The 26,209-nt window shown below is 44.6% G+C and overlaps 1 protein-coding gene across 2 annotated transcripts in view; it reads right to left on the bottom strand.

Annotated features, from left to right (window-relative positions):
* Positions 1-26,209, bottom strand: part of LRIG1 (leucine rich repeats and immunoglobulin like domains 1) — a 115,310-nt gene that overhangs the window by 64,508 nt on the left and 24,593 nt on the right. For both annotated transcript variants that reach the window (XM_055342873.1, XM_055342874.1), the window contains exons 2-3: positions 14,199-14,270; positions 6,653-6,727 (exon numbers count right to left, since the gene is read on the bottom strand). In XM_055342873.1, coding sequence (XP_055198848.1) covers positions 6,653-6,727; positions 14,199-14,270 — 147 coding nt within the window. The remainder of the gene's footprint in view (positions 1-6,652; positions 6,728-14,198; positions 14,271-26,209) is intronic.

The following is a 26,209-nucleotide window of genomic DNA, read 5'->3' as shown; positions in this document are numbered from 1 at the left end:
CCCGAGGGAACGGGTGTGCTGTTTTACCTAAAGCAAAGATTTCAGTTCCCACCAATGAAACTCTGGGCAAACGGGGCAGAAAGTGAGCACGCCTCTCAAGACACAGGAGAGGAACCCCGGCCCGGTTTTTCCACGTAACATGCTATTTGCTGACGAGGACCATAGCTTGCCTTTTGCATGTAGGAAAAGAACAGGCCACACGCCGCTCAAGGAACAGGGACATTCACTTAAATTTGACTCGGGTCTTTCTAAATGCAACTTTGTTCAGTTCCTGCCTAAAGTGTCTCAGTCACTATGGATCCCACACTCCTCAGGAGCAGGCACTAAGAGCTGCCAGTGGCCCAAACAGGGTATCCTTGCACACCAACACTGAAGCAGACTGGCCTTCCCTCACCAGCACGGCGACGTGGGGCTCTCAGCTGGAGGACGCGTCTCTGAAGCAGAATGGGGCAAGGGCTACCCAATTCCACATTTCCTAAGAAACTGGATTAAGTCCACTCTTAGCCTCCTGATTCGTGGATGGTCCAGCAAATTCCTCTGAAGGAAGGGCAGATGATCCTTTACCGTTGGGAGGATTGCTACACCCACCTCACCTTGCGTGCACACACCTATGAGCCCCCCGCCGTATCCATACACAAGGAGCTTCACCATCCAAGATTACTACTCTAAGTTGCCAGATAAACTATGATCTCATACTACTGCGGATAAACATGGGGTATAAAACAACAACGGCTTTTAACATCCCTTCTGCAGATGATGACCTTCCTCCAGGTGGGGCAATATGGAGAAAGTTTTAAAGGCGGCTAAGTGAAGAGAAAGGGAAGAGGCCTCATCTCAACTCACTAGGGGGAGAACACCACACACACACACACCCCACACACACACCCACACCCCCACACACCCACACCCCCCCCCACACACACACCCCACACACACACGTTTTTAGGAATCACAGCCAGCTGTTTACTACTCAGTGTGATTTCCCCTGTGCCGTCTGCCTAATCACGAACAGCCTAGCTCCGGTCTCCAAGACCAGCCAGCTGAGCTCTGGGTCCCCTTCTCCATGGCTTCCAGGCCCATGTAGAGACTGACTCTTCTCAGCCCTGACAGGCCACGACCGATTCATCACCGACTCCCCCCTCCAAGGCCTGCTCTTTAATTACACTTTAACGTGCATCGATCTCCGCTTGAATGAGCCTGTAAAGAAGATTGATTTGGCCCCTCTTTTTTCTAGAAGGTTTACCAGGCAGGCTCATGGAAAGTGAAGTACTCCTATTGATTTTACTTCCCCAGAAGATACAGCAAGGAGAACGCTCCATCCCTCACGGGCTCCAGCTCCCTCAACTCCACCCAGGGCTCGTTCTCCAGCCAGGGCTGGCTCTGAGTGGGGTCACAGACAGGACACCAGGTTTCATTCCCTTCAGGGTTTATTCTCCGGAAGTTCCAATAAAGAGATGTTAAATATACCATCCCTTTCACTTAATCCATTTTTCTTTAGGCGAGAGGTCACAGCAAAATAGGTAACTGTGGAGACTGACATCCGCCTCTGATCTTTTTCCTGGGAGATTCTAAATCTTCCAAATACATTTGCTAACATGAGAGAAAAATACTTTTCTCAAAAAAAAATTAATTTTCAGATTAGTGGTTGCCAGGAGTCTGAGGGGAAGGGAATGGGGTATGGAGTTTGTTTTTGCGGTAATGATAATGTTCTGGAATTAGAAACTAATGATTGCTGCCCAGCACGGAGAATAAACTAAAAGCCGCTAAACTGTATACTCTAAAATGCTTATTGTTAATTTTAGCTCAATAAAAAAGATAGGGGGCAGCCCCTGTGGCGCAGCAGTTTAGCGCCGCCTGCAGCCTGGGGTGTGATCCTGGAGACCCAGGATCGAGTCCCACGTCGGGCTCCCTGCATGGAGCCTGCTTCTCCCTCTGCCTGTGTCTCTGCCTCTCTCTGTGTGTGTGTCTCTATGAATAAATAAATATCTTTTTTTAAAGATTTATTTATTTATGATAGACATAGAGAGAGAGAGAGAGAGAGAGAGAGAGAGAGAGAGAGGCAGAGACACAAGAGGAGGGAGAAGCAGGCCCACGCCGGGAGCCCGATGTGGGACTCGATCCCGGGACTCCAGGATCGCGCCCTGGGCCAAAGGCAGACGCTAAACCGCTGAGCCACCCAGGGATCCCCAGCCACCCAGGGATCCCCTATGAATAAATAAATATCTTTAAAAAAAAGATGTTAATAAAAAAGATAGGGTTTTTTTTTATTCATGAGAGACACAGAGAGGCAGAGATATAGGCAGAGGGAGAAGCAGGCTCTCCGTGGGGAGCCTGATGTGGGACTCGATCCCAGGACCCCATGACCTGGGGATAATAACCTGACCCAAAGGCAGATGTTCAACCACTGAGCCACCTAGGTGCCCCCCAAAAAACAGTTTTCAAGGGGCACCTGGCTGGCTCAGTCAGTGGAGCATGTGACTCTTGATCTCAGGGTCTGAGTTCAAGCCCCACGTTGAGAGTAGAGCTTACTTAAAATCTAGGAAAAATAATAATTTTCAAAAAAAATGTTTTTTTCTCATGACTAGAAGTGAACGGAGCAAGCATGGTGAGGACAGGTTTAAAATATACACCAATGTGGGGCCCCTGGCTAAGCCAGCTCAGGGTGGTGAGTTACGGCCCCAGGTTGAGGATAGGGGTTACTTAAAAAAAAAAAAAGTACACCCACCAACCCACTACCCCCTGAACTGGAAAAGAAGTTACCTGGACCAAGCCCAGGGCCGGATGGGAAGCATGTTACAGCTGACACGCACGAGACAAAAAGCTGCCCTGCTTTAAAGGGAATGTCGATTTCACAGCAAGCTTTTTACTCCTAGGACTGAAAAAAATCCAACCATTTCCACTGTAACCGATCTTCTCAATGATACAAGTGCAATAACACCACAGGAAAAGCGGAAATTTTTCTTCACCAGAAATGTCACTTATACATCAGACAAAATTACTGTTGCCGTGGGAATCGTAACATGAGTTTCCTGGACTTCAAATTAAATACACACACACACACACACACACACACACACACACACACACACAAACCCACAGAAAACGGAAATGTAAAAACCTACCGGCAGATTTTGCTCCCATTTAACAAAACTTTTGTTTCTTTTTCTAAGAACTGTTTTTATCAAATTAGCTCCCTCACTCCCCAACCCAATCCTATTAATAGCTTTCCTTGAGTTTCATGCTTGTTATTAAGGACAAATGGCTTTGGCATTATCTTCAGAACACGATACAAATAAATCTACTCGCTGACAAATACTTTAATTGAATTAGGTTCCTTTAATCAGAAAGTATTACCCAATTGAAATTTTACTGAATGACTTCAGTTACCAAAACTCGGCAAGTCTGTTTTGAGGCCCTGAGAGTAAAGCCGGATGCACAACAAATCTTCCCCCTCCTCGCCCCACCCCCAGGGTCCTTCAAACTGTGACCCCCGTGAACAAGGGCCCTGGTGTCTGGAGCATCGGAACACCGTCCAGGAGCCAGGTTACAGGCATGGACTCAGGACACTAGGAACCAAGCATGGAGATGATGAGATGATGATCTGATTTCCACAGGCAAACATGAGTAATTACAGGGGTCGGAGCTGCAGACCACAAACCCACTACTTCTGCTGCAGCCAGAATACTTACAGGACAGCGGGCTCGGTCATCTCTTTTTTGACCTCACTGCCTCTGCTCTCAGGTTCCAGGTCACAGAGGAATATGAAAGCTGCAAGTGGACTTTTACCATCTGTCTCATTCAACAGGTGAAACAAAAGCAACCTGTCCCAGGACATATGCCTGATCCACCCTCTCCCTGATGGACCCACCTACAAACACCTCCCCAGAAACTTGTGCCGTCTTCTCTACCTCAGCTGGCCTTAGCCAGCTAGTCTCTTTGCACATTTTGCTGGTTTTTTGGATCCTCTGCCTGCCCACAACGGGAAGGTGAGATGAAAATGAGAATCTGGGGATTAGACATGAAATGAGACATGTATTGATCTACCATGTTTTCACACACTATGTTAGGAGCTTCCCAGATGTGACAGCATTGAACCCTGGTGAGGACACTCTCGGATGGCCTCTGGGCCCCAACAGAAGAGACCTATTACATGTTTGTTGGACATGCGGCACCTTTTAATTCACTGGTTCTGAAGAGCCACAGACACACCAGCAAAACAAGCTCTTCCAAGCCTGACGGACTGAAATTATCTTGAGGACAGAGGTGCTGAGCGCTTCATGGACCAGGTTGGAAAGACACGCTCATCCGCTGCCCACTGTTACTTTCTTCCCAGTCCTCTGCACAGCCCTCGTGGGAAGTACAGAAAGGCATGAAGGATGGTGGCACAACCATCCATAACCCTGCTGCCCCGATGTCACACCACTAACCTAACTTTGCAGGCACTAAACCCAGGGGAGCACAGGCCTCTCAGAGAAAAGGAAGATCAACACCCTTCAGCTTCCATGGTTTCAGAGAAATCACTGACCAAGTCAGATGGAGACCAGTGTCAGGCCAAAGAGGTGGCTGCCAATGCTAATCTGCATTTTCCAAACTCAATCGAAACCAGGAGGGAGTCTTTATGTCTTCTCCCTGCTTTACATAGTTTAACGCTGTCTAATTGGAATAGCAGGAACAAGGCCAACCAGCCCCACGGCTCCAGACACTTGGGCCAAGGAACAGAAATGTAATTTTAGTCAGCAGAGCAAGGCGTGATTCAAAGGGATACAGGCCTGCAGAGCACGCTAGGGGCCCTGTTTATCTCTGGCACCGGGTAGTTCAGAGTCACCTGCCACACTCCCACACCTGGTGCATTGGGGCAGATAAAGGAAAAGAGCATGGGCCTGGGCGTTCACATCCAATCTCAGTTCCAGCTCTCGACTTGGCAACTTACAGGAACTCAGGGATCCTTGGTTTCCTGTAGGTGACACAAAGATGTTCTCTGTGTCCCTGGTTTCCTCCCCAAGGAAAGAGCAAGGGGAGTGAAGGCAGTGCTTCTCACACTTGAATGAGTGGGTACAGGGCCAAGAGGCCTCATTAAAGCAGCTTCTGATCCAGTGCGGCTGAGCTGAAGCCTGAGATTCTGCATTTCCAATGAGTTCAGTGCGGGTAGAACTTTGCTGGCCCAGAAACCATACATTAAGTGGCAAGAAGTCAAAAGCATCTTCTAGTGCTTTGCTTTCTGAATATACAACAGAACATCACATCCTTAATTAGCCTCAGGTATGGGTAACTCATTTAATTTAGATAGTCGTTCAACATGTTCCATATGCTAGACATAAAGGCAGATGGTACAAAGACACAGTCAGACCCTGGCCTGTCCATCTTGGGACAAAAGGCCAAAACCTTCATTCCAGCATGTCACAGAAACAAAGACTGAGTCATACATCCTATGGTCCTACAGGTAAGATCATGCCTGGCCCCTTGGGCCACAAGCAGCAGCCACCAACTGTCAAACACTTCCTGGGTGTTGTGCATGATGCCTGGTGTTTCATGTACTATAATGAACTTCTCTTAAACCTCTGGCTCACCGTCCCCATGTGCAAAATGGATTAAGGGAACTCTCTATGAGGAAAATGAGGTTTGGAGAGATAGAAAGCTGTTTGTCCAGGACATGGAGCTGTGGCCACAATTCTAACCCCTTGCAATTTCAATCCTGCCATGCCTTGAAAAGGGTTAAGCTCAGCACTGCATCTTATAAGGACAGAGCACCTCCCGAACACAGGGCCTACTGCCAGTAAAAACCTGACACCTGCAAGCTACACAGCCATCATGTGGATGACGTCTTCCCACCAAGTCCCTCTGCTCTGCCTGCCAAGCCTCGGTGTGGAGAAAAGATACATGCAGGTGAGCAAACGAGCTCTAACACCAGCAGAACCAAAATCAAATAAAAAAGTAAATTTAGTGTGAAAAGAGAGATGCTCTGCTGGAGGAGGCTGCCCATGGAATCTGGTTGAGAAAACTGTTGGACTCACAATGGGTTCATATGGAAAGACCTCTGGGCAAGTTTCAAACAAGCAAGCACCTCCAGCTGAGAGCTGAAGTGGGCATAAATCATGAGCAAGGGCTCTTAGCAGCTCTAACGAGAACTCACCCCCCTCGCATCCTTCCTTCCTTCCTTCTTTAAGTTCCTTTATAGCCTTTTTCATTTCCAGAGCATTGTTGAACACTTGATCACATCAACTAATTCCTTACTTTTAGCTTGACTTCAGAGGCCTGGGGGTATTTTCTTTTTTAAAGCTGTATAAGTGAACTGGGTCACGTTACCAGATTCACTGCCACAAACCCGAGCTTGCTGTCTTGTAATTCACAAGGCTTCCTCTAACTCCATTTACTCCAAGCTGCAATTTAACCACTAGGACCAAGAAATTTATTAATTCTATGTACCTCTGGGCAGGGAGGAGACTAATTTCCCCCAAAATTAGGGTGAGGCAAGTCTTCCAGGTTTTAATTCTACAAACAGCAAGACATTTGCCATGGGCATTATGGCCATGTGGAGAAAGGCCGTTCTTCACCAGCGAGCACAGGGACACAAGTTTTCCTGGCACCAAATGTCAGCAAGATAAAGTCCCGGCCTCATGACCCAGCCCAGGGTTCCCCACGTGGCACCACTTACAGAAAGAGAGAGATGATGTGAGATGAAGCAGCACCCAGGGACGGCACGGCTGTCAGTTCATTGTCATTGAGGTACCTGTAACAACAAGAAGTTTGTCATTTAAGTTAGCAATTTGAAATCAAACAAAGTAAATCAAAAAGCAGTGCTGAGTTGGCCATGGTAAGACGATACTGAAATGTTCAATAAAAGAGAGTTTTATTTATTTATTTTTTATTTGTTTATGATAGTCACAGAGAGAGAGAGAGAGGCAGAGACACAGGCAGAGGGAGAAGCAGGCTCCATGCACCGGGAGCCCGACGTGGGATTCGATCCCAGGTCTCCAGGATCGCGCCCTGGGCCAAAGGCAGGCGCCAAACCGCTGCGCCACCCAGGGATCCCTTTTTTTTTATTTGTTTATGATGAGAGTTTTATTTTTTTAAAGATTTTAATTATTTGAGAGAGAGAGAGAGAGAGAGAAACAACAAGGGGAAAGGCAGAGGGAGAGTGAGAAGCAGACTCCCTGCTGAGCAGGAAGCCCAATGTGGGATGTGATCCCAGGATCCTGAGATCATGACCTGAGCTGAAGGCAGACACTTAACCAGCTGAGCCACCCAGGTGCCCTAGATGATAATTTTAAAAGAGAATTTTTAAAGGTAGACAAGTCACATGAGCTCACAAAAACAAAACCATTTATCACACACACGGTTTAGAAACAAACACTCTCAGGGTGCTACCTGTCTTCCAGAGTCTCATCTAGCTCAAAATACAACACTGACAACAGGGCACAGTGACGACACAAGATAGGGGTGTAGAACAAAAGCTCTCTGAGGTCATTGATGGGGATGCTCTTTGTGGGCTGAGAGTCAGAAAAGGATTTGGGGAGAAAGACCATCCTTTCCTGGCAGCTTTTACATTCTGAGACATGGGGTTCTGTGAATCACAGCTCTGCTGTCACCCAAGGGTGATGCCCTCATACCCAGGGCCAGAGCCTCACCCAGGCTCATCTCCAGGAGCCTGGGATATGTGGGCCAGTTATTCTGGTGCCTCAGCTGTGCAACAAGTAACAAGGGAGCTGGGCTTGTAGTGTCTCATCTATTTGTGATTCCAGCTTCCTGAACTTGGGTGAAGCCTCCAGGCATGTTTTCCAGGAATGTGTACATACACACACTTTTGTGCAAAGACATTTTGAAAATCCACCACAGCCCAGATGTGCTCTCTAAGACCCTTTCCTGCTCCAGCAGCCTAAATCTGTATTTTCAGAGTTCTTATCTCTTAATGAAAGGGAAAGCCCACAAACCAAAACACAGCTCGCGAGTCTGCCCCCAGAGGCTTTGCAACCCAGCCTCCTTACATGGACATGTATTTCCAAATCTGGGAAGAGACTCCAAAATCAGACTTGCAAAGTGAGCCCAAAAATCCTTAAGAAAGCCAGAGCATAGTGATCCAGCTTTCTGCTGGGTAACAGGGCTGGAAAGAAACGGTATCTACATGCAGAATCAAAGGGATAACGCTAGGTTATCTTTTTTTTTTTTTTCTTAAGAGTGTGTCTCTTACATGGACCATCTTGTTACTCTTTGAAGACAAGGCCACTGAAATAACAGCTGCATTCATACAAATATACAGCTAGTATTTGCTTGAATAGAATAATCTGGTTGTCTGCCATCTTCTATAGATGTGAACAGGAGGAAAAAAAAAAAGGAAAAGGCCTTGAATTATCCCATTTGCTTTCTGCAGCGCCAGAGCCAGTTAGAGATGAGGCTTGGCAATGACTGGGCCGTGGGACACAGAATGTCTGTTTCAATAGCTTCATGACTGAAGCATCTGGCAGAGAGAAAACAGATCCGTATCATGTGGCAAATCCCTTCTTCACTTAAAGGGCCCTTGTCTGCGTGTTGAAGTAGACAATTAATTACTTTCACAGTCTCTTATCTGACTGCCCCCGGAATCAGATTGTTTCTGCTTCACCTCTGTGCTCCTCCAACCCCGCAGTGATCCATTTCCTATCTTGATGCAGGGATGATGAAAACTCTCCAGCGGTTTTAATCTCTCCTAATACATTTTCACGGTACCATCCATGTACTCATTACCTGAGGAGACCCTCAGATCTTTGTAGAGCAAGGAAAACTAAGGTCAGGGCTGCCTGCCAATAAGGTAGCTTGCGTAAAACATCTTCAGTGCTAGAGATCTGTTCTAGAACATGGTGCTAATAATAGTGTCGGCAGCAGCTAACCTACGGAGGGGCTACTACATGCCAGGCATGGCTCTAAGAGCTTTTTCGGTGTATTAACTCATCTTTAGACTGCTAGGGAGGTACATCCCATGGACATTTCCATTGTACCAAGGAGGAAGTGGAAACTATGGAGGCATTGACCAACGAGATAGTCACCTACAGTAAGTGGCAGTGGCCCAGGGGGGTAGCCCCCAAGTCTAGCTTCTTAACCATTCACTACCCTGGATTTCTTTAGAATTAAAGCAGCAACTCCACATGCCTGATGCAACTTCATCATTACAACTCTGAGTTAGGTACCAGGTACTAATGCTGGTCCCTACCCTATATCTAAGTGTTCTAAGTCAAGTTTCAGTTGCAATCACGAGGCTAAGGCCACACAACCAGACAGTCGCAGGGGCAAGAGCTGAACCCAAGAACGGCTGCAAGTGAGTGGAAAGGCCAGCAAGCCAGAAGGCTCCTAAACCTCATGGTGGTTGTGCTTCAGCCTGTTTAGGATCTGACTTGATGCTAAACCTTGAAATAAACAGCATGGACTTCTCTGCAGGGGAACTTTTGCTGAACGACTTTAGTCTCGGGCCAGCCTGACTGCACATGTGACAAAGTGCTCCACCCAATTTCACAGAAATAAATGAACAAGGAAAAGGGGCATCATAATAATAGTTCAAATCCTGACAAAACTACTGGAAGTGGGGCGTACAGGTGCAGCAGACCAGTGCTAAAGATAAACGAGGCATTTTAGATCTAAAGTGGCAGCCCCAAGTAAACAGATTTAGGCAGAGATCACAGGCTCTGATCTCAACAGGGCTGCTGGATTTATGCAGAGGACAGTTGGGAGTCCAAAGGAGAAGAACTGCACGGCCCGCGTAACTCTTGATCATTCCTACATAAAAAGAACCGCTAGCTAAATGTAAGTCAGTTGGCGTCACCATTACTGGCTTTCTCTTTGGGCGCTGTCCCCTGTAGACATGAGAACAGTATCCTCAGAAGGCAGTGGAGACTGCACTCACTCTGAGACATAACCAACTTGCCAGACTGAAATAGAGATCAGTCAAAAATAGCACAGCCAGAGTTCGGAGGGAAAGCTTAGCACAGTCTCCACGAATAAGGAAAGTAGGAATTTAGGGCAGTCTTTGATGAAATCTTCAGAGTATCTGGGGTTGTGCAGTTTTCTACGTGTCACACACGCCCCACACTGGCTCCTATCCAAGGTCCTAAAAATCCTTCTAAAATGTCTTGCTTCTTGAACTCACTTCTCCTGGTGATGCAAGAAGTGCCTCACTCAGGTGCATCAAACCACGAATTGTGGCCTGACTCTGGAGCTGGAAGAAGAGGTGTACATAAGGTAAATAGGGCCACATGGACTTCCTGACCCCAGGGGAGAATCTAGAGGTGAGCCTTTTCCTGCTCACCCATTCTAATGTCATCATGGGTCTTCTGGATTCTCTCTAAAAGTGTCCAGTTACTCAGCTTGCCAAAAGGAAGTTCTTTTATTTTGTAAGAGTCAAATGTTTAAAAAAAGGGGGGGGGTTTCAGAGTAATTATTATCTCCATCAATGGAGGCTTTGACAAACAATGAAAAACAAACCGAAGGAGTGATTTTGGGTTATGGGGCTTTGGGGCCGTTTTGTTTTTTTAATGGCCGTATTATTTATTCAATAGCTGATAGAAGCACACAGTAAAATTTTTAAACCGTTTCAAAAGAGAATAACCAGGAATACACAGTGAAAAATGAGGCTTCCTCGCACTTCAGCTCCCTGGTCCGCTTCCAAGAGGAAGTGCCTGCTGCCAGCTACGAGAAATGTGCACATGTTTTTCTCTTACACAGATGCTTGTGAATGACACAGACTTTTCTACAGTGCAGTTTTCCCCTTAGTAATATATCTAGTAGATCTCCCCAGTTCTTTTGACCAGCTGCAGAGTACTCCTCTGCTGGCAAGAATGAACTATCATTTATTTAGCCAATCCACTATTGGGGAGACATTTTGGTTGTTTCCAAACACAAGGAGAGCTGCACATAATAACAAAGTTGGGCACGAGGTTGAAACTTCAGTTAGCTCTGCATCTCAGAAGGGACAAGATCATCAATAGCCGGGAGGAGAGCAGGTTTTGGAGTCAGAGCCACTTAGTCCATAACTATTATTAGAGCTTTTAGCTACTAGAGAATAAGGCATACGAAAAAATTACTCCGGCAAGACTTGATGATACATTGCTTCTACACCAGATGGCCAGATGTACCTATTTTAGTATGGGGATAGAGGAGATAGTTACTTTAACCATTATAAACAATGGCCGTTATGTGTGAACTTGGTGATCTCCGCTGAATGCTTTACACCCACTATCTCACTCAATGACACGTCAACCCTTTGAGGAGGGTACTAAATTAGCACTACACCTTAAAAGAAGAAACTGAGGCACCGTGACAGAGCAGCCGAGCAGGGATTATTAAGGGGAATTTTTTTACAGTTCAGGTTTTCAAATCAGGTAGCTCTGGGTTCAATCAATCCCAATCCTACCCTTTAGCAACTGAAGAGCCTTCAGCACATCACTTAACCTTACTGTGCCTCAGTTTCCCTTTGGAAAAAATGTAAACAACACCAGTATCAACTTCAGAGGGTTGTGGCAGGACCCAGCTGAAATTCTTAAACCTAGCGGCTTAGGATGGAGCCAGAAATAGAGCAAATGCCTAACAGGTGGTGGTAATTGGCGGCCAAAGAGCAGTGCCTCAAAAAGACACCCTCTGGTTCTTCCACCCCTCCCTTAAACACCCAACACACACACACACACACACACACACACACACACACACACACACACACACACACACGAGAATGATCTCGAGACCCCAGAGGGTGAGCCATAAATACCCAAAGGCAGGGCACACGCAGGCTTCCCGGCTGCCTAGAGGAACATTTTAGGTCAATGGCCCTGGAAAGCACACAGCAGCACCCAGAGTAAGCATTCTCTGGCCAGGCAGCAAGCACGGGACCTGCATGCAACTCTTAAAGAGGACGTTATAAATAGCCCTTCTTATTAACAGAGGAGCCTGGCCGCCCAGGACCCCTGGCTGGAAGCCCTCCCTGGTGGGCTTTCCACAGAGCTTGTGGGCAGCGAAGACCGTGTGGCTTGGCAGCAGCTGCTCAAGTGTCCTCATGGCCTCCAGGGACCTCCAACCGGCTTGCTTTCTCTCTCCACCCGGCCCACGATGGACTGTGGTTCCAGGCCTCCAAAATAAAACCACTGCTAAACCACCGCCTGCTGCTTTGCCAGCCTGTGGTTCTCCTCTTGTTAAGGTTTCCAGAGTTGGAGGGAGGGCTGTGCAGGGTTTAGGAGAGCTGACAGCTCCTGGGAAAGCCTTGAACCCAGTTAATTTAGAAGCAATTGTGTGTCAACTATGATTTTTTTTCTTTTCTTCAATATCCTTTCCCCACCCCTTACTCCTGACAGCCTCCTTCCCATCTGCCTCTACCACGGGTTAAAATGACCTTCAGGAAAGGCCCTTCATCAGTGAGAAGTTCCACTGCTCTGGGCTCTAGGGAATTCATCTTGTTCATCCCAGTGTGACTGCAGGTGGTCATGGTGGTAAAAAGCCCAATCAACTGGCCCTCAAGGATTTGTTTCTTAATAATGTGCCCAGCTTGGGGTGCTATGTGGTTCCAAATATAGCAGAAGGAAATAACAACACTCAGTAGCCTCCCTGTGTGCCAAGCTCTAGACATCATCTCCAGTGAATAACTATGGTACCATTGGTAATGTGTTCATACATCCACGTTGCCGAAAGGGAAAAGAAACACCGAGGTGCTAAATAATTTCAGCCAAGTCCTCATGCCTTGGTTCCTTCTAATGTCTGGAGAAGGTGGCAGTGAAAACAGCAGTGCTTAGGACAATAGCTAGCTAAAGTCAATCCTCATGAGTGCATCAACAGGACGAACAGTCACACACATAACTAAGAGCCCAGGATGCTGTCAGGAGCCTCATCCTGCTCAGAATGCAACAGGAGTTCTTCTGAAGAGGGAGAAAAGTCAAGGCAGAGGGAGAAGGGGGTATTTTATTACGTCAAATTAGCACAGTGACCCACCTCACACTTCCTTGCTCCCTTCACTGGCTGCTGACCTTATGCCAAAACTAGGGCTCTGGCCAGAGTATTTCCAAGGGCTCCTTCCAACTATGAAGTTCTTTTAACTTTGGAAATTTAAACCTTTTTAAAAGACACATAGAAACTATAAACACAATTTGGAGACTCTGACGATGGGGCTAGGGGGTGCAAGTATTTTGCCAATTGTACCAAGTGATGAAATTAAGTTTCCTTTAGATAAATCATTCAACAATGAAATAAAAAATTAATAATAAACAAGGGCTTCTATCAGTTACAATGACCAAAACATGTAAAGCACTTACCTAATAATATCTAATAAAAATATCTGACAGTAGAAGCATGGGGTGAATAATTTATGGAATATCCACGTGTGGTCGTTTTACATAAAAATTAAAGTAGGACATTTAAAGTTTAATTTACATACTAATGTATTCAAAAATGTAAGGGTTAAGTATGAAAAAGATACAAAACTATAAGAAGGGAAAGAAGCCAGACCAGTCTGATCCCAAAATTCTGCCTGTAGAGGTATGTATTTTTCACTAAGTGTTCATAATGATTATGTCTGGTGATTTTAGTCTTTACATAGTTCTAGACTTTCTAAGTTTTCTGCCGTGGTTAGGCAGAGCTTATATAGACGTTTTTCTAAAGTCCCTGTGGAGCTAACATTCCTGATAACCCTGACATCTATGTTAAAAGCAAAATTCTTTACAGTCAAGAAGAAGGAAAGAAAAAAAAAAGAAGGAAAGGGGGATGCCTGATTTACAGGACATTGCACAAGGCAGGGGGGCTGGCTGAGAGTTCCAAAGGCAGTAATAATGCCTGGCTCTGTTTGGAGAAGAGAGGGGAAAAGTAAGCCTCTATTGTCCATTCTTCTATACCTTTGTTCCCTGGGAAGCAGAAGGAGTGGGCTAGCACATGTGCCTCTGCTGAGCAGGTTGCTCTACCTCCGCCCGGTAAGTGGGGGGAAGCACCTGTCAGGTGTGCCAACACAGTGGGTCCAGAAGGTTTGCACAGATGAGGGGATCCTCCCATATGCCCACTGCAAACCCATGATTTCTCCTGGATGACAGCACACCCATCACTGACTGCCTACGAGGAGGGTGGCAGTGAAGGAGCTCAGAAAGCTGTACAATCTGTCATAGGCAGCCAGTTTAGACTCCTGATCCAGGGGAGTGAGAGAAATGGTTTCCCAAGGAGCTCTTAGGCCCCCACCTCCAACCAGAGTTTTAGGAGAAAGCACTCACACTTCCTGTAGATTCGGCAAGTCCTCAAAACCAGCAGGGTCAATCTCAGACAGTTTGTTGTAACTCAGGTTTCTGGCAAAGGAAGAGCAAAAAAATAATAATAATTAAATCAACATACAACATTAAGCCCCAAATTCAGGAATCTTCTACTCTGCCCCCCAAACCAGGCCCTCTCCCTCATAATTGCCCCTATCCCATACATTATTTTAAGTAACCTTATTCATTCTGAGATTTACAGATATAGCTCCTCCCCACTTGCATCCACGAATAAGTCACCGTGAAAATCTCAAATCACTGAAATTGGCTAACCCCATATGGATTTCAATCAATATAACTGCACCACTTAGCAACTTCTAAAGAAATTCTAAGGTAAGTCAGTCCTCTACCTACATGAGAGTGTGGCGACCCAAATGTTTTGCACCAAATCGGGTCCAAGGCTATTCCAAATGGCATTTTAAAAATATTTTACTAAAGCATCAAGTATCACACAGTAGTAAAGAAAAAGAGGAGTCAGGCACTGACCCTTTACTGTCTACAAATCAATGGTTCTCAACCAGGGAAGACATTTGGCAATTATCTGGAGACATTTTTAGTTGTTACAACTGCAGGGAAAAGGCGGGGGCAGGGTCGGCTACACACATCTAGCACACGGAAGCCAAGGATGCTGCTAAGCATTCCACAAAAAGCACAGGAGAGCCCTTAACAACAAATCTCCAGCCCTAAGTGTCAATGCTAATAACCAGGGGTTGAGAAATCCTAGTCTAAGCAAGATCTTATGGACTAAAAATCGCTAAGATGCTCACTCAAAGTTGAAGGAACTGCTTAGAAAGGGGAGACCTCAGGAGACTAATCATAAGGCTTTCCATGAACACAACATGCCCACCATCAATGAATAAATACTGGGAGAGACAGTCACAGAGGAGAGAGGAGCTATGGTTATGGGAAATCTGTGGCTGGTTTTAAGCAAAGGCTCACATACATGCAAGCAGCCTCCTCAAGAAGATAGCACCTGTCAAGATCATTCAGAATTACTTCTCCTTTCATCCCCCAGCTATACCCTTAGAGGCACACAAGGAGCAAGCTGATCTGTGTTCAGTCAGCCGAGCTTCTTGGATCAGCCCTCAGCCTAGACCAGCTTGATCTTTCAGGAACAGAAATCCAGAGACATGGTCCAGAGGGGACCTTGGTGTATACTGTGCCTTGCTCCCTGCCACCAAAACACACCCAGTCCCACGTATGCCAAAGAGGTCAACAGTATTGATCTCAGCTATTAATTCCATAGGCATTAATGCCAATTAACAGTACTGCAAATCACGAGTTTCAAGTCTATCATTTAGGCAGCACGTAAGTGGCAACTAGCTTTTAAACTTACTCCAGAGACATTCCAATCAATACTAACCTACAGCTGATAGCCATTTCATTGTCGGCTCAAGACATTCATCTAAATAAAAGTCAGACTGCATTTGAAATTAATGGTACATCTGTGTTCAGGGCACAGCCTGAATTAAAAGCAATTTGTCCAGAGATTATGTTACTATAAAAATTGAAGGTGGTAATTTTTTAAACCACATATTGAAGTCAAGCATGAGCTTGTCTGTGCTTGGTGGTATTTATGATCGGGTACACAGAAATCAACAGGTTAGACTTGAAAAAGAAAATCCACACATGGAGAAAACACTCCCACATCAGAAAAAGGACTGGACAGAGTGAAAATTTTCTTCTATTTTGAGCACATGAGCATAAACAAGAGGGAGGGAAATACTGTTGCTGAGTCCAGAGATAACGTGAGTTTACAATATCTACGACAACTGCATCATCATCAGTAATGAGGGTTACGGAGATGGAGGAGACATCAGGAGAAGACTCAGAAGTCACAAAGGCAAGAAGCCTGGAGGGCAAGCAAGTAATGTGGATGGTCACCCTGCCAGGCGTGCAGAGAGGCCGACAGAGCAGTACCTGCTTGCCCATCAAAAGGGGCATTTGCTCTTGTCCAAAAACAAGGGCAATGCAGACCAGTCTTCTTCATTTTCAAGAGAAGTTCAAACTCTGAATTCTTAGGTGAAATCCTTTCAATTCTTAAAAAACAAAACAAAACAATTCTTCATGGGCCAAACATAACGTTCCTGCAGGCCTGCAGGCCACATCTGGAGTGAGGACCACCAGCTTTTAACCTTGAATTCTGGACAACTGACTCTTCAGGCTATTAGATTCAAAATGCATGTCTTGTCTCTGGCTTATAGATGTGGCCAGGGGTGGAACCAGTCTCAGGCAATTAATCGGTAAACTATCTGGAATGCAATTACTTCCCTTACTCCCCACCCCAGGAATGGTATTAGAATAAAACCATTTTTAAATCATGACACCCCTTTGGTCTGTCATTCTCTTAAAGAACAGACAAAATTTACTTAAATTTCCAAAATGTTATATGAATCCTGCTCTTCAGATTAAGGCTCCTTGGAAAAGGGTCTTCTGCAAGGTAATCTTACAAAGAAGCTAAACAGTATGAGGGCCTCACGCTGAGATTCCAGTAAACAGCAAAGAAGATGAAGACACCTGTAAGTGGAAATTTAAGCTCTCCCCGGGTCAGCCTGAATGAGGCCACTTTTTCCCTCTGAATGAACTAGAAAAGCCAGGTTATCAACAAATGAGGGTCAGCAGACTGGTCTAAAGGGTGATTCTCCTCTCAAGAGTGCCGATTAGCAATCAGAGAGAGAAGACAGAGGCTGAAGCTCGGATCCCCTGCAACGGCTTCAACTTTCTGCCACCGCAGAGCCATCCAGCTCTGAAGTCTGAGAAGTGACCAGTCCTAAAACCTGGGACAAGCTGCTGATCTCCAACTGCTGTGATCAGGAAATGGGGAAAATATTTACTGCAGTCTCCTTGACAAATATAATCTGAAACAATCCTCAGAGACATTTTCTTGTTTGCTCATCTCACTGAGACAAACTCTCAGCATGGCTCTCTATTGTGGTAAAATATACAAAACATAAAAAGTTACCGACTTAACTGCTTTTTAAGTGTGCAGCTCCATGGTATTAAGTACAGTCACACTGTTGTGCAACCGTCACTACCATCCAGCTCCACAACTTTTTCTTCTCCAACTGAAACTTCGCACCCCGTAAACACGGACTCCCCATCCTCCCCACCCCCTGGCCCCCTCCACTCTACTTTGTCTCTGTGGATTGGACTACTCTGTAGAAGACATCTAAGTAGGCAGCCCAGGTGGCTCAGCGGTCTAGCGCCGCCTTCAGTCCAGGGTGTGATCCTGGGGACCCAGGATCGAGTCCCACGTCAGGCTCCCTGCATGGGGCCTGCTTCTCCCTCTGCCTGTGTCTCTGCCTGCCTCTCTCTCTCTCTCTCTCTCTCTCTCTCTCTCTCTCGAATAAATAAAATCTTTAAAGGAAAAAAAAAAGACATCCCTAAGGATTTGTTTGGCATATTTCACTTAGCACAATATCCTCAAGGTCCCCCCATGTTGTAGCCTGTGTCACAATTTCCTTGTCTTTTAGGGCTGAATAAAAGTTCCATTTTGTGTGTGTGTGTATACACATATCCCACATGTTGTTTATCCATTCGATAGCTAATGGACAACTGAGTTATTTCCACCTTTCTGCTATTATCAAGAATGCTGTCATGAGCACTTTTTTTTCTCCCAGCATAGTTTTTTATTAAGATATAAGTGACATGTACCATTATGCTAGTTTCAGGTACACCACATAATGATTTGATACCTCAGTGCAATTCTTAAATAAATTTTTTTGACTCTTTCACTGTTTATGCTTCTTGATATTACTCATTCCTCAACAATTAAAGAAATATGTTTATTCACCCCAAGGATTGTACAGAGAGGGTGTGAATTCTCATCTTGGGTCAGAAGAACAATCAAAGGGTTAATTATAAAAAGGGAAAAAAAAAACTTTCATGAGGTCTTTCTTTCAGGTGGCAGCTGACACGCACACAAATCTAAAGCATCTCACTTATTTCTCCAAACATGATTGCCCCTTACCAGGCCCGACATCTGAATGTGTCTTCAGTTGAAGGTTTCAGATTCTCCTGTCAAAACAATTCATCTGTCAGCAGGACAGATGCTGTCAAAAGCATTTCTGCACCTTTCAGTAGCAGAGAGGGCTGGAAAGAAACCTCCGGGAATTCAGTTACTGCCAATTGCAGCTTTCACTAAACCTTTTGTCAGCCATTGTCATAACACAAATTTTCCCTGTTCTCGTACAAAGGGTGCGCAGAGCTTGGAACAACTGGGCCCAGCCATAGATATTCTTTCAGCTAATCCGCTGAAAGATGACCGTCCGGCCCACCATTTGGAGAACACACAAGAGGTACCTCTGCGGAGAATGGCTCAAGTTTTATCCCGGTTTTATCTGTGTCTGAGAAGCAAACTGTTTAACAGTGCGAGACAACAATCTGCTTGCTGAGCGTTTTTCCTGACAAAGACCCCCAACCCTGACCCCACTGAATGAGAAGAGCTAAGTCTTTGAATAGCTGAGCAATCCTCACCATTATGGAAACCTGTGCTGTCCAATTCAGTAGTCACTGGCCAGGCGGCTACTCCCATTCACACAGAAAGTAATCAAGATTACACCAAACTAAGAATTCAGTTCCTTGGTCATGCTTGCTAAATTCCAAGTGTGCAACCACCACCTGACACTCCCCACTACGGTGAGGCACAATGCAGACAGAGGAGATTTCCATCATAGCTGAAATTTCTATTAAAGTGTACTGTATTAGGGACACCTGGGTGGCTCAATGGTTGAGCATCTGCCTTTGACTCAGGTTGGGATCCTGGAGTCCTGGGATTCAGTCCTGTATAGGGCTCCCCGCAGGGAGCCTGCTTCTCCCTCTGCCTATGTCTCTGCCTCTGTCTGTGTGTCTCGTGAATAAATAAACTCTTTAAACAATAAAACTGTACCATATTGAAATCATGCAGGAATTAATACATACTTAAAGTGAATTGCACTTAAAGAAGAAAATTGGATTTCAAACATAAGTTTGAACTTCCCAATAATTCAAGAGCTTTCTTTAAAATGTGGTGGGAGATGGATACCGACAATATTAGCTCATTAATATCCTTTAGGCGCACGAGGTTCTTAACCATCCCAACAGAGAAGACATTTGAAAATTCAATTCACTAAGAAGACACTGAATAAAAAATGCCCTGAGTGTAATTCTATAGGCTTAAATCAGTATTTACATAATCTGACCAGCACCTCCCTGGATTACAACGAGAACCACATATTACAAACTTGGCAAACACTGTTCAAAGCTGGCAAACAATAATTCATTGACTCCTTGGAGTTGAAGGATAAAAAGTTGTTTGCTATTGAGTAAGCTGTGGTGAGGAAGTAACCCCAACATCGTTACACCAACATAATTAGCACTTCATCCTCAAATACAGGCATTGCTCACAGGCCACTGACTTATCCGGACAAAACCTCCTGCTCAACACATGGCCGTGTTCAACATTAACTGGAATCAGAATTCAAAGTGGAAGCAGGTCCTAACTCTATGACAAGCATTCCCTGGGGAGTGAGGTTTTCGTGTTCAGTTTGGTTTCCAGGCCAGCCCATTTCCCATTACTCAACTCAACCCCTGAACTTCATAGTACTTTGCATAGGTTAAGCCTTCAGGTGTTTGCTAAACCGAATAATATAGCCAGAAAGAGAAGTGTGAAGCAATCCAAAGACCCATCTGGGGAGCTCTCCTGGGGCACCCAAGACTGACCTGGAAACCCCTTATTTCTTAGAAAACCTGGGCCCCAGTCATCTATCTCTTCTTACCTCAAAAGCTGTACTGCGTGCCACCCATTAGAAAAGGAGTCACCTGCTTAGGACTCCCGGGAAAAAGTGATTGGTTTTCAAATTTCAGGGAGTGTGAGTGAAGAACATACAACTCGTTAAAGTTACTTATTAATCCCTTAAGCTTTTAAAGCCATTTCTGCTGCATTCTTACCTTCTGAGAAATTATGTGTGGTACACATCGAGTTCCAATGAAATCACCACATTACACTCCCTAGATCCAAATTATAGTTTTTATGAGAATAAGGGATTTCTTTTTATACCTACAATATTGAATGCTCTTATTTTTTCTGTTGTGATGTTTTCCCCTCATTGACCAAAAGCCACAACTAAACAAGCTGATAATATGTATTAAAGGTTTATATTGAGAATAATAATAATATTGCACCTTAAATTGGAATCATTCTTCTGGCAAGAATTCCCACTCAGGAGAAGGTTCTGTACTTGCTGCCATTTTCGTCAGTAAGCTAAGTAGCCCCATATTCCCTAAACTGAGGCTTGCAAAAAGAAACGCATTCTGCAAACAAATGCAAAATCACTCAGATAGCAACTCACTACATACAGCTCATCTTGTAAACTTTTGGTCAGTTCTATTTAAGAAAGTCAGGAATGAATCACAGTTATTTCAATTTCTGAAAGTGTTACATTGATAAATCTCTATGCACATGAGGCCTGCAAGCAACTCAAAAGAAGAGATAATATGCTCTAGCCATATGAGGACTTCACAGTGAGTGCCTGCTTTTACTCCTTAAAGTCAGCTATAGAAATCAGTGTGGGCCTCTGAATTCCAACGCTTAAGATATTAACTGACAGAAGTCACCCAGGCTTGCTTCCATAATCCCATAGATCTTATATGTGCTTCTCTATCTTAATGGTTCACACATCTTACCCCGGCCCATGGATAATCTGAATATAAGTCTAAGTCTTTGTCCTTTAGTACCAATCAAGTTCAACAAATATTCAGTGACTATGTGTCTACAATGTGTACTGTGCTCTGATAAATTCTGATACAATTTAGGGTAAGATCTAGCCTGTGATCTTATGGAGTTTGTAACCTACTGGTCAGAAAGACTCTGAATATATTACAGACTCTGTAAATAATTACAGCCAAAGGCTCTGATATGGCAAGCATCTTCTGAATGATAGACCAGGAGTTGTAAATTGGTGGCTCGTGGGCCAAGGCTGAACTGCAGAGAAATTATGTTTGTTTGTGAGTAAAGAGTGTTTGAAGAAAAAGTCTTCACCAAAAAAAATTAAAGTTTCAGTTTCTCTTGAAAATAATCACTGGGAAAGCATCCCTAATAGTAGCCACCAGCAACATTTTTTTTAGCAAGTACTGCAGTTGACCATGGACCTCGCTACTCCTATTCTCTCTCCTAGGCCCTTCTTACTCATTTGCAGATAGTTCTTCCTGGCCCCTGTAAGTATTTGGCATCCTTGGTATGGGTACCACTGCATCCAGGTAGCATTCAGAGCAGGAAGATAGTTATGATGAGAAAGGTTAACCAGAAAATGAAAGACTTTAGTGAATCCTAGAAGAATAGAAAAGGAACATGGTTTTTAAGGAAGAAGGCCAGGAAGTAAGGCCACAAAGGTAAAGTAAAATAAATAAATAAAATGGAAGGAGGGAAGGAGGGAAGGAGGGAAGGAAGGAAGGAAGGAAGGAAGGAAGGAAGGAAGGAAGGAAGGAAGGAAGGGAAGGAAGGGATTTCCAAAGGAAGAAAACAGCTCCTTGTTCATCTACTTGAAGTTTTGACCAAAAGAGTCAAGAGCCCCAGCTCCATGAACCATAATCAGCATTTGCTTTCTTTCTATTACATTCCTTAAAGCAAGAGGTTTTAAATCTGTTTTTCCTACCCAAATCTTAGTTTGGCTGAAGAGACAAAGTAATTGGGTGTGTTGTGTCTCATGCCAGGCTGCAGGGGTGGTCCCAGAGGGAAGCCCATAAATATCCCATAACAGTCTCTGAGTAAATATGGTACATGCATCATTAACCTCTAAAGATTAATTAATTTAATTAAGAAGAGGCACTCTGGCCTCACCAGCTCTGCAGTTAGTGGGTATTTCACAAAGGGAATCTGAGCAGGAAATAGCTGCTGGCCACAGGCTGACCCTCCCACAAACCTGTCACACAGGAACACCACCCATGACCACCCCAGGAGGGGAGAGGTGTCTACAGCCACCATTTGGTTTTGCTGTTACAGAAGTGGCTGTGCAAAGACGTGGAAATGGGGAGGGAAGAAGAGGGGTCAGGAGTCTGGTCACCTACTCTCTACTTTATCATTTCCGAAAAGGGATCACAAATTCACCCTTTCATGGAGTGCTTGAGCTCTACAGGACTTTCCAAACTCATCACGCCCGTAATAGGACTGGTTCACCCTTGCCGGGCACCATCCAGCACAACAGCTTAATCTTTAGCTCCTGAACACCCAGCCATTCTGTGGAACAGAGGGAGCCTAGGGCCTCAGAGCCAGGCACTCCCTGCCTCATCAATCTCTTGTCCAATGATGCCCTCATGTCCTGAGGTACCAGGCACTCCAGTATGAGCAATAGGTTCATCAATCATGATCTAGAGAAGACAGAAATGCGGCAAGAAGGCGAGCTCACCTCTGGCATCACACTTAAGGTCTGGATAGAGTTCCTTCAGAGAAAGGATGGAGGGAGATTCTCCTAAATGAAAACTATGCTCTACTAAGGCAGGAAACAGACTTTTGCTTCTGTAGTAGTTAAAAGTCGGTCAAAAGGGACAGGAAGTGAGGGACACATTAATCTGGTGGATAAATCTGGAATCTGCTTCACCAAGTGCTCTGCGAAGTCCACCAGTGCCTTCTGGTCACAGAATACTGTTAGGATACTTACACCTCCACCTGAACCCCTCGGCCCCTAAAATATCTGCAGGAAGATGAGCATCTTATAGAACCACCACTGTAAAATTTAGGGTGTTTATTAAAAGCGTGATGCAGCTTTAAAATTCATTAAATTTGGTTTCACATATGAAAGATGCAAACTAGCAATATCCTATAAGCGTTTTGAATGTGTCCCGCAACAAAATTGTGTAAACGTTGGCACAAACACCAACTCTAAGTGATACTAGGATCAATTTCCTTTCCCAAGACACTGAAATGATTCTCCACTTAACACTGAGTGATTTCACACACTTCATGCCCTCACCAAAGGCCTCTCAGATAGGAAAATAACTGTTTTAACACAGCCCCATAAAAAGTACTCCTGGTCACAAGAACAGGGTGGTCAAATTCCAAGCCTGTCTTTCTGGCAGAAGGTACAGCCGAGGATTTCGCTGGATAAAGGGATAAGGAAATTCTACACCAGTGACTCTGGATTCTTCAGAAATGAAACCTTCAATGCTCCAATAACATATTACTTCCCGAGCACGACAGACACATTAAAATATTCAAAACAAACAAACAAACAAACTCTTTCTCTCCATCTGAGTCATTACATACCCTCCTCAACCCTCTCATTCAGGAGTTTCCCCAAAGCAGGAAAGGGTCAAGGGATTTGGTGGTTTTCTGAACTCCCATTTCTGACAATGCACCCTCCCCTCGAACACGAAGCCAGTCAATGAGAATGAGAGTACACAAACCTCTGGTTAAAGAAACATATGCCAAAAGATTAAAAAACAAACAAAACAACTTGGCAGTAACATCTCTGAACACCTAATGATCGAGGTTTGTTGTTGTTAAATAAAGTACAGTTGACCCTTGAACAACATGGATTTGAACTATGTGGGTCCACTTACACGTTACATTACAGTAGTGTCAATGCAGCTTCCTTCCTTAGGATTTTCTTTCCTCTGGCTTACTTTTATTATAAGAATTCAGTATATAATACACAAAATATGTGTTAACCGACTGTTTATGTCATCAGTAACAGTTCTGGTCAAGAGTGGGCTATTAGTAGTTAAGTTTTGGGGAAGTCGAAAACTATACACAGATTTTCGACTATGCAGGGGGTCAGCTCCCTTAACTACCTCCCCCACTGTTCAAGGGTCAACTGTATTTAGAAGGGTGATTTTAGGCAAATATACTTTTGGGTTACAAAACAGCAATATATAGTAAGTTGCCTAACTGTCTCCCTTAAAAGGGAGGAAGGAAATGAAAGCTTTCTTTTTAAAGCAAATACATCTGTACAAACAGCAGCTTACCTTAGTGTTATCAGCATCTCTTTCCTCCCCAGCCCACACACAAACGTACACACACACTGACACAATTTAAGGGACAAATGACATAAGTGGGTGTAACTACCTTCCCAGGCTAGAGCTGCTCATAAGGAAAATCCTTCTGGGAAACCAGAATTTCCCAAGGGTAAGTGCTGGAGTCCTCGATCAGTTTTCACTGTAACATATGTGGATCTTTCATTTTTCCAACGGAAATCACACCCACTACTCACTAACGTCTCTGATATCTCTTTGTGCCTGTGTGAAACCCAAGCATCCAAAATCAGTAACGCAAATAAAAAAATCCAGGTGTACTTGCACTTACCATGATACTCGACATTATAAACAGACTAAGTGCAAGGTTCCTTCAAAGATTATCAATATAATATTCTCTTCTAAGTTTTCAACATCGTCTTCCAGATTTTAAATATTCAAATAATATCTTCTAGGTTTATCCTTCCTTTCTTTCCCAGCTATGTCAAACTTACAAATAAAGATCCCTCAGATACAGGGAACAGATCCCCGGTATTAAGTCAGCCAAAGTCAAAAACTGAATTTACCCACAACTTTTCAAGAATACATCCTGTTGTATTACATGGAGGCACGAGAGTGTCTCTAGCTAAGTATTTTGAAGAAAATGCAGTTTTAAAAGGTCAGCCTCCTGGCTAACAGTTAAGTCACTGACTTTATTAGCTAGCTTATCAACTTGGGATTTTGTTCTGTCAATTTTTCCGTTGGGCTTTTTAAAGTTTATGTGTGTTATGAAGTGCCTGGCTGAAGCCAAAAGGCAAAGTTTTTCTTTCTACGATACTAGGATGTCATGAAATGCCAACAACATAAAAAGCCCATCTACATGGTATTCCTGGGGCCGTACAACTTCTTTGGTCCTGGTTGCCAAACCATGGAGAAGACGTGAGGTCAAGGGGTGCCAACCACACAGTACTGCAGCATGCCCTATCGTACACTGCTTTCTGCTATTAAAACATAGTACTTCCTTTTCACCACAATTACAAGCACAAAGAATCAGATGAGGTGTGTGACTGCCATCCTTGAACATATTAAAATTTTACTGTGTCAAAAAGGAAGCTGGCTGTGAAAATGACAGCACCATCATATACTTCCATTTCTGCTTTTTCTTTTTTTTAAATCATTTACCAAGGCCTCTAAAAAGATGCCTCACCTCTTCCACGTGGTCCGTCTACATCCAGCAGGGCCCCATGCGTTGTAACACAGAGAGGCCCTCATATCTGTGCCCTTCCCTATCTCTCCCTGCCCCTCCACTGTCTGCAGTTCCAGGTCACTGACTCACAAAGGTGTGTCTTAAAGGGTAGGTCCTCGTGCTAAATTCCACTTGCTAAACTCTACTTCGATCAAATAACAAATACTGGCACCTGTGGGATGTGAGTCTGTTTTTAAAGTAAATCACCACTAACGGTGATGAAAGCCCTACCAATAACTGATCATAAGGGACTCCCTTCAGAGTCCCAGTGACAGGTTGGGGAAACCTCAGGAAGACCGCATGTCCCTTGAGATATTCCATATCCTCTCTGCATGCTAGGGAGAGGTAAGAGCCATTCAATTCCCGCCTCAGTAGGAAACCAAGGCAGATGGGTCACACCAAACCCAGACATCAGCTACATCTAGGCAGCTGCCCTAGGAACAGGTAGGACATCTTTGCGTAATACATGTGATGTGATGAACCCCCCCGTTTCCACCATCACTCCTTTTTAAAGGTGACGTAATAAAACTTAACCTGAGTTAAAATCTCTGTTGAGCTTGCCCTAGCCAAGTAACTCCTATCATGGCTTCCTTCTAATAATCTCACTACCTCTTTTTTTTTTTTTAGGGGGGCAGGGATCTCATAGGAAGGGGCTGATGCTCTTGCATACTTGACACTAACGAAACTGGCATCGCCAAGCCCTCTTTAGTTAGAGGGCAATTTGGTTCTGTGCCACAAGATATAGGAGATCAAACAAAGGATGGTTTGGGGTGTGGCACAGTTGGCTCTGTAAGGCATTCAGCTA

Source organism: Nyctereutes procyonoides, unplaced genomic scaffold, assembly GCF_905146905.1.
Source record: "Nyctereutes procyonoides isolate TBG_1078 unplaced genomic scaffold, NYPRO_anot_genome, whole genome shotgun sequence".
In the NCBI taxonomy this organism is placed as follows: Eukaryota; Metazoa; Chordata; class Mammalia; order Carnivora; family Canidae; genus Nyctereutes; species Nyctereutes procyonoides.
The sequence above is the reverse complement of the archived record's forward strand: the minus strand, read 5'-3'. Positions and strand labels throughout refer to the sequence as shown.